This window comes from Gymnodraco acuticeps, unplaced genomic scaffold (genome assembly GCF_902827175.1).
Source record: "Gymnodraco acuticeps unplaced genomic scaffold, fGymAcu1.1, whole genome shotgun sequence".
NCBI classification, from domain to species: domain Eukaryota; kingdom Metazoa; phylum Chordata; class Actinopteri; order Perciformes; family Bathydraconidae; genus Gymnodraco; species Gymnodraco acuticeps.
The window spans coordinates 4,330,979-4,340,442 of record NW_022990583.1 but is presented as its reverse complement, the minus strand read 5'-3'; the positions used below and the strand labels follow the sequence as shown (position 1 = coordinate 4,340,442).

The 9,464-nt window shown below is 41.9% G+C and overlaps 1 protein-coding gene across 1 annotated transcript; it reads right to left on the bottom strand.

Annotated features, from left to right (window-relative positions):
* Positions 1 to 2,041: 2,041 nt before the first annotated feature.
* Positions 2,042 to 9,399, bottom strand: she (Src homology 2 domain containing E). Its single transcript, XM_034227930.1, is given in 7 exon segments — positions 2,042 to 3,122; positions 3,847 to 3,966; positions 5,529 to 5,865; positions 6,093 to 6,335; positions 7,906 to 8,032; positions 8,553 to 8,617; positions 8,620 to 9,399. Coding segments are annotated over 7 exon segments (1,464 nt in total). The 5' UTR covers positions 8,999 to 9,399; the 3' UTR covers positions 2,042 to 2,929.
* Positions 9,400 to 9,464: the final 65 nt, after the last annotated feature.

The following is a 9,464-nucleotide window of genomic DNA, read 5'->3' as shown; positions in this document are numbered from 1 at the left end:
TCATATCTGGGACACACTTTGATTAACAACATAGGAATCTGATCTATGGACCAAGGACAGATGAATAAGAATAAGACAAATGTTCTTTATTTCACATAACATTTCATCTCCACAAGCAAGATACAAGATATCATTTTGAGAGTCCTGTACGTTATGTCACTTTTTCCTTTGAACTACATTTCAGAGGCAACACTGGTACTTTTGACTATTTACTAAACAGCTTTGGTATACTTTAAAATGATCATCTTGTAAAATATGTTATTATAAAGATTAAGCAATCCAGCGGTAGAAAAAGTAGTTTAAATTTGCTTCAACAAAACTACATCAACATCCTGCAGTAACAAGATAACGTTTTTGTCATTATGATGCTTTTTCTTATTTGTTGCTATGATTTTGTAAGGCAGTCATTTTAAGCCAGCTCTTACATTTGTATTTGTATATTTTGGGATTGCCATATTTACAAAATAAGAATACTTTTGGTACCACTGATACATTATAAACTCAGTGTGCAGTATAGAAAGTATGCATATCTTTCTTGTCCTGTAAAAAACCATGTATCTCCCAATGGTCAACTATTTTATGAGTTATGAAACATGTCCCTATATGTGACGTCAGTTTACTCCATATTGTTGTTTTTTTATCTTTTATTGAGCTTAAGAAGTAGGATCACTTTCTCAGCCAAACAAGGAACATGTAGTTCTTCACATAAAAAAATACTTTTTGTTTTTTACTGGACAGTGATGATGTACAAGACCTAGAATCTCAGACAAGCATTTAGGAATGTAGGCTACTTGGTTGGGACCATTCCCAAAAACAAGCTCTGCAGGAATCATATGTCCAACACCCCAGGCATCTTGTTTGTTTTGACCTAGTTTGTGATTTAATTAAGAGAAGATAGAGGACTAACCCCAACAGATCTCATGGATGGAAGAAAGGGTCATAGTTAGCGGTGTCAGTTGTTGTGTAACATTGCCATTTGTGACACACTGGGTGCAGCAGGATGGCCAATATGAGAGTGAACTAAGCGGAAAGCCTCGGTTCACCCTGAAGTTAGCCTCCTTCTTGCTGAAGTGACACATTAGTTCTGCAGTGGACCCTTCTGTTTGACCCTCTAATGAGGTGTATGTGTTGTATACGATTGATGAAGTGCGTCAATGTCAGTTTTGTGAGCTGACGGAGGAGTGAATCACTTTTTACTTACTCACTTACTCACATGTTGCTTCTCTCCATTCACAAAGCGAGCAGGCTATTCTGTGGGGGAGCTTCCGAACATTGCTACTATGGCTACGGTTATTCATAGCTCTTTTTATGGCAGCCTGTCTCTCCTCCCTCTTTCTCTTCCTCTCTCCTCCTCCCCTGTAGAGATGGCCCTACCTCACTCTAACTAATCACCATAGCAACCCGGTAATCCCTGAACAGAAAAATTCTGACTCCCTCTCTCTCTTTCTCTCTCCCTCTCCTCTCTCGCGCTCTCACACACACACACACAATAATGCACACATGGTTGCACACATGGGCATGTTATTGCTTGAACGCACAACACACACACGCACACACTCACACTTTAAGAGATCCCCATGCAAATCATCACACTGGTGTTTACTGGTTAGACATATCTTACCACAAACACACTCAGTCTCTCATGCATCATTGTGAGGTTTAAGCTGCTCTGTGTTTTGTGAGAAGCTTCATGTGTGTGTGTGTGTGTTTGTGTGTTGGCGAGAGGATTTAAATACACCACCTTACCGGTTGTGTGGGTAAATGCTATTTGTGTGAACACTATTCATGTGTGCATTTTGAACGTGTAGATGATGTGTTTGCTCATGGCAGAAGGTCTTTGTTGGTGAGGTGAGTGTGAGCGCATGCATGAGCTTGCATGCGTGTAACTGTAATTGATTTCACGCTCAGGTCAATGGTTTTACAGCTACAAGAGAAAAGCACACAGATTCACTTCTCATCTCCGTGTCTGCGCTTATTTTTCTTGAACCCTGCTTTGACTTTTGCTGCCGGCATGTCTAATAATAACACTCTTAGTCCACAGTTAATATCAGTTGTATTTTATTTCTGCATAAAAGTCTTACCACAATAAAATACAGCCCACATCATTGTGTGGTCCATGTAAAAAATAAATCTCCAACAGTCACTTCACACATACACCATTTATGCATAGATATTTTATAGCAACATTTTAAATTCATTCACAATAAGGTAGCTTTTGATCACAACCTCATTTAGATTACAGTGAAGGCACGTAAATGAACAATATAGTCAGCAATTGATTTTGCACATTTACATAAACAAACAATTTTGCTGACTGGGTACTGTAATGATATAAGACCCTCCCACTTCACTAGTTCTAAACGCCTAATCAATGTATCTCAGTCTCTTGACAGACAGAGTGGCTGGTAAATGATCCTGATTTTCAGTACAGATCAATAGGCTGATTGACATGTCAGATGGATGAATGAATATACTCCAATCAGGTGCCTAACTGGAAGGCATGTCACTAATCAATGTCATCATCTCTGTGAAAGGACAGGTTACGAACCTCTGAATGGTTACAGTGAGTGCATTTTTCCAGGTAAAGATAGAAATCAATGTTTTCCGGATACTTAGTTTTGACAAGAAAAATACACTAAGCAGTAGAAGGGCTGGTTTTCCTCTTAACTATAAATTCATTCAATGGGGATTTTTGGCAGGAAACAATTGCCACTTAGACAATGTGATCAATGATCATTGTAATATATAACTGTGACTACTAAGTAGCACATGGAGGAGATAGAAACATATAAACATATTAAGGTAGTACGATCCAAAGCAGCATATCTTTGAGTGTGTGAACTCATGTCTGAGTCTGTGTATATATCTCTGCTTTTGTCTGCGCATGTGTATTCATATCCCAGTGAGTTTGCTTTTCCTTGACGCATGTTCAGTGTGGCCGGGGTACGGGATGCTGCAGGGTCATGTGCTCTGCTCCAGTGAAAGGCAGTCTGTGTGTGCAGTAGCGGTGGACCAGCTCAGGGATGCTAGAGAAGACACAGCTGCTCTGATCCAGTGTGAAGCCCAAACCCTTGGCACTCTTCGTCTGGGCCACGATGATGTGCACACAACTCTGACTGGTCCTAATGGAACAAGAAAAGAGGAATAAAGAGGTATCGTCAGATGAGACAGGCTTGCAAAAAATAGAGCAGAAATAAGATGCTGAAAACCCCAAACACAATCTGAAAAAAAGGTTCTTCGTATTGGCTGTTCTCAGATGAGGCTGTTCATTTCCAGAGTTCATAGATGTGTAAAGGGGGTTAATGATGTGAACTCTCAAATGAATGAGCACCGTACAACTAATGTGCAATCAGGCGCATGCACGCTTGCGCACATACACAGAATTACTCCACAGGATTTCAGCTTTTATCCTAGAGAACCTGTTCTTGGCACGCGTATTGGTAGTGTCTAATCTACAAATGCCACACATTCTCATGCATTAACGCCTTAGAGGTGGCCACTGCAAAGGGAGTAACACCTTGGGAATTTCTTAAAAATAACCAAACACAGGCTCAATCAGTGGTTGAGGCAGTGGGCACCAAGACCTACAAACATATTTTGATGAGTAAATACATAAATAAATGAGCTATACCCATGTATAACAACATTGAAAGATGTGGCATTAGAGAAGAAAATACTAAAATCAGAAAAACATATTTGATTTCCAAGCAAAATGACTCCAATGTCATCAGTGTTGTAATTCAGCCAAAAAAAGAGATTTCGATGCAGCAAAATTAAAGTGGATAGTTTATAAAAAGATATGTACATGCTGTACTGTGTTCAACAAACACAAATCAGTGAACTCACTTCAGAGCGATGGAGTATTTGCTGGTTCCTGATTCGCTGTCCCTCACCAGGAAGCTGGCTTCCCTGCAGCGCTGCAGCTGAGCCTCAGCCTGTTGCCGACTCACACTGCCATGGTACCAGCTTGGAGGGCCGAGGGAAGGAGGGGGAGGGGGAGGAGAGAGAGAGAGAGAGAAAAAAAAACAGATCATTGACATATAGCGAGGCGACATATGGAGATAAGTCAGATGTCAAGATAATGATAGGTGGTGATGGTGAGAGACAGAAAAAAAAGAGTAACTGAATGCCGGGAGGAACGAAACACACAGACACCAATGGAGATTTACAGTCGCCATAAATCACAGCGACATATATGGTGAACTGAATGAGTTAACAATGTCAGAGGTGAACTTGAGAGGGCAAAGAGATAAATAAGAGGGCGGAACATAATGTGTGTGGTTGTGCAGTGTCAAGAGAGGCCTATTAGGACACAAGGTGGTGCTGACAGTGGCCACAGGCTAGAGCCATATATAAACACACGGTATGTGACCTTGAAGCTCGGAGGAAAAACACACTGACATTCAGCCACAACATAAGAGGGACAAATGCACACATGCTCTGAGCATGTTCCTCACATGTCCCATCTGGAAGAAAGCCCACGAGAAAGGTTTACAGTTAAAATGAGTCTGTCTATTCAAGCTTTCTCCTTAATGCACCTGCCTGCAGAATCTCCTCACCCTATGTGTGTGTGCTCAAGGGCTGATGCTGGCGTATGCCCTCAATGTTAAATGCCAAATTTCACTTAAAGAAAATGTGTTAAGTGTATAATATCTACCCTGGCCAAGAGGACTGGTTTACTGTTTAGTTTGACATTGTGAAGCACCAGATAAGAGATTGAAGGGAATCTGCTAGACTGCTTTAATACTCAAGCAAGATAACTTTTGTGCAGCCAAAACTGTGGAGGGCGCTGTTCCTCAACAGTCCAGAGTTTATTACAAACATAGATAGTAAAAGTCATGAAAGAGAAGAAAAGCAAATGTATTGTTTACTGTTCAAACATGTAGCAGCAGAACAACAAGGGACAGAAAGTGCTATACTCTACAGTTATTAAGATAAACAGTATAATGTTTAATGATCCTCACAGTCATCTCATTTATTTAATTGTTTCAATCCACTAATCCTTAGTTACTTTGCAGATTTGGATTAATGATGGGAAATATAATCAACGCTTAAATCAGACTTTAGTTACACCTGGAGTACATTTGACCAGCTTTGATAACACTTTAATGTATCAATAATTATAATCAAAACATATTATGTATATTATTCTTAACTGGGCCAATCTGCATAATGAGTACTTTTACTTTTGGTACTTTAAGTACATTTTAAATGCAAGACTTTTACTTGTAACAGAATATTCCTACACTCTGGTACTTCTACTTTTACTCAAGTACAAGTTCAAAGTACTTCTCCACCTTTGATCTTATTCGACATACTGTAATGTCAGCATGGTGTAATGAATGATGAGCGTAACTAGGTTTAATTGATCATAATATTGCCTATTTCAATCCGATACATTTTGGAAGCTGTAATCCAGTGTGAAAAAGTGTTCTTATTTTTCCTGCTACTTATTTATATGAGCATCATATTCAACTTTCTCCTAGTCTTTCCTATGAATAAGTAAGTCCTCTCTTCTCCCTCCTTACCTCTGCTTCTCCAGGGGCAGGCTGGGGTCCACTTTGGCTGCCTCCCCATCCAGTGGGGCATTGGGGGAGGTGGGGGACGGAGGGGAGAGTTTGTTAAGACTAGAAGAGGGGGAGAGGGGTGAGATTTTGAGGTTGGGGAAGGAGGGAGATGGGGGCGTGTGGGGGGAGAGTTTGAGAATAGGAGAGGAGGGAAAGGAGGGAGAAGAGGAGGAGGATGAAGAAGATGGTACGAGTATTTTATGGTTCCAGTTCTTCTGCCTCAGGGTTTGTTGCTGCTGGCGGGCGGAGAGGGAACCGTCCTCTTTAGTGGGAGAACAGTCCACCGCCTCGAACTGAGCTGAAGGAAACACAATATCAACCTTTCAAAATAAAGTTCTGTTAAAGCATGCCAGAGATACCAAAGTAAACACATCTCTGGAAATTGATTCAGCAGGATTGTTTTGTTTCCTCTCTAAAGCAAACACAAAAATGTTGTGGCATTACTGTACAAATAAAACTCATGGCATCCTTCCTCCACACCCTAAACCCCCACCCTTCCCATCATCCCCCTCTCCCTTTCTCTACCTGACAGTGCTCTAACAATGTCCTCCTTTCTCCACTCCCAGGGCAGTTCGTACTCTCCAGCGGGGCGGACGTCAGACTCTGGCCGAGTGACAGGGATCCACACTCCCCCAGCGTCGCTCTCCAGCCCGCCCTCATACGGTGTGTCGTAGTTGTTTGGCGGCGAGGGCTTTCCCTCCTCTCCCTTCCCTCGATCCAGCAGAACACACACTTTCAGGAGGTCTTTGGAGCCGCGTCTGCGAACCTCTGCAACACAATTGTCATGAGGTTAGTTATTGGGATGGAAAGGATTCTCACAAATGTAATGGTAGACAAAGCATTGTATCTCCTAAAAGACAGTTTCAAAATGTTTATCTTAAAATGTGTCATGTTTTGATCCCGAGTTGGCTCTTAATGTTTTGATACCTTCATAAAATATTCATGTACCAGAAAGAAGCTGAATTTGTGTGTGTGTGTGTGTGTGTGTGTGTGTGTGTGTGTGTGTGTGTGTGTGTGTGTGTGTGTGTGTGTGTGTGTGTGTGTGTGTGTGTATTCAGCATTGCGTCGTATTACTTTGTAGATCATCTTCTTGCTGCAAGTAGTTTTGCCTTCAGTATGAGTTTCTCATCAACCAACCTCAAACAAAATGCAATTACATATGATGATGAAATACCTGCCACGTACAAGATGACATACTGATTCTCTAACATAGTCATGTAGTGAGCTCTATTGGATCAATAATGTAATAGTGAGCTCTGTGTTTACGACAGTTCTGCAATATCTTCATGAGGTCGAATGCTGTCTCTAATATGTTGCCTACCGTTATTTATATCAGCGAGAAGTCCAAAGTATTAAGGACACCTCCCATTATAGCACAATGCAGCTATTCTTCAAAACCAGACAGCATTTAACATGGCCATTATGTCTCAGGAAAAACAGTATAAGTTACAGTTAATCATTATGACTGTCAGTAATGTACAATACATTTCTGAGCTGATGTATTACAATATACTGTATTAGCTTTGATTTGATTAACCTAATACACTGATATATAGGTGAATTTCACAATGAAAAAATACAATATGAGTTTCACAACTTTTTTTAACCCCGTCAGCTTGTTGAGTGGGTTTTTCTTTCTAAATTAAGTTTGTTTTGACATGTCATTACATTTGAGGGGATTTTCACTTGCATTTCTTTACTGTCTGACAGGTAGCCTGTGTGTCTGCACTATTGTGTGATCAAACAATGGAGCTACAGGAAGAAAAGGTCAACACAGCTGCTGATTGGCTGGCTGACCAGGCCACTTCCTGGCTGCTGGGAAGTGATTGGGCGAGACCAGGGGGGGACCTGTAGGTTTTGGGAAGGGTGAGGGGGGCTTTCAATTATTTTCACACGTAAGGGACCATAAAGCATTTTGTGTGTGTGTGTTTCTATGTGGGGGCACTGGGGCCAACTTCCTATCAAGAGAATGGGGCAAAGGAAACAGAGGCAGGAGACAGGAAGCTGGAAGAGGAAGCTGCACCCATTGTCCCTGCACAACACTGTTCCTACGGTAACCGCCAGCGGGGGGGGGAAGTCAGTAGAGACACTGAGGGTCTGGCTTGGCCCAAAGTCCCTTTTAAAATGGCCTTTTAGCAAGAATGTGTCAGTGTGAGCGCAGATAATCTATGCTAACCTTGAACTGCGTATGATATACATAGTTTATCTAATATGAAATACAGTGTTAAATACATTTTGTTTTGTTTTCTCTAGACAAACTGTGGTCCAGATTTGGCCGATTTGGCCCTTCGTCAATGTACCTGTAATGGCTGGAGATGGATCACAAGTCTAAACCCACCTGTGATGATGACCTGGGCGTCATAGGGCTCCATGTACCCATCATTCACTCCTGCTCTCTCGGCCTCCCTCTGCTCTTTGGTTTTCTCTGCATCAAAAGGATCTGCATAGTCCTCCAGGATGATCAGCTGTAAGAAAGAAAAGACATGTCAGGAAAGAAAACATGCTGATGCGGCTATGTATTCAGATTTTACATTTACTGGGAGACAACGGAGCAGAAAAGGGATCTGATGCAGTTTGTGTGTGTGTGTGTGTGTGTGTGTGTGTGTGTGTGTGTGTGTGTGTGTGTGTGTGTGTGTGTGTGTGTGTGTGTGTGTGTGTGTGTGTGGTGTCAATGACTTGAAATTACAAGTAATAGAAGGACACCCAGAAGGAGGGCAAAGAGGTCATCACATTGTGTTTGCCTGCTTGATCTGACACAATGTAGTGAAACTGCATTGTATTCTTTTGAGAGCAGTGGAAACTGAATACAGGGTTATGAACTGAGGTGGGGAGGGAAACACAAAGGAAAGCCCTGACATAAGGCCAACAATGAGAATCAGTTTTAAGCAACGTACAGTAAATATACTTTAAATCTGCATGCAGCTTTAACTGATTATTAAACAATAAACATGTGAAAATCCAAAACTTGAACACATGGTTACTTACAGTTGTTTTAATGTCAGACCTTCCCTTTTCTTCTTCGGGCTGCTTCTGTTCACTTATTCCATTGAGTTGGGTGTTTTGTCTTGTTTGTCAACTTTGATCATCCTGCTAATGTACGCGTGTGCCAAACTAGAAGTCCTGACCTGGCGGTTCTCATCTGGTGCCCCACTCTCAACCTTGGAGTTTTTGCGACCTTTTCCTTGTGTGAGGCTATCCCATACAGCCCCACTAAAACCAGCGTTATTACGACCCAAGTCTATTGTGGCATTTTTTCTATTTCTACCTGCCAATAAACCCCCCACTCCTCCATCTTTGCGCTGATTTCCTTTCAGGCTGTCACGAGAAAACGAAGGTTTGAGTCGTGTTTGTGGACCAGATTCAGAGGCCGAGCGAACCCTTTCATTTCCGTTCTTCAAGTTGATAGGGAAATCTCTAAACCATTTTGCCATGGTGTCAAGGTTTTGTCACTTCTCACAGATTTAAAACTTAACCCAGAGGTTTTCTACACGTTCCCGCATTCACTACCTGACTTAAACAACCGTGCGCCACAGCTCCAACTTTACGCACGCTTCGTTTGAAGGTAATTTTACTTCAAACTCAGACGACACACCTCGTGTTGTTTAACTTTTTAAACCGTCCGAAACTCCCTGACAACTTCTGGTTCGTCTTGGAAGTCACTGGTTCCTGTTGCTCATCACCCTGCACCAGCAGTGACAACTATATCAACTATCCCTGCAGTTTGAAAAGTAGCCTCTGCAAAGCGTAAACTCGAAAGAACTCGAAGTTTTTCTTTGAACCCAGTAAAGATCCCATTCCCGGAGCGTGAGATGATGCGTCCAGTCTTAGTCGAGGTGAAGAAGAGATGGAGAGGAAAGTTTGGTGCCAGGACTGTGGGATGTCACTGGAGTATGGGGA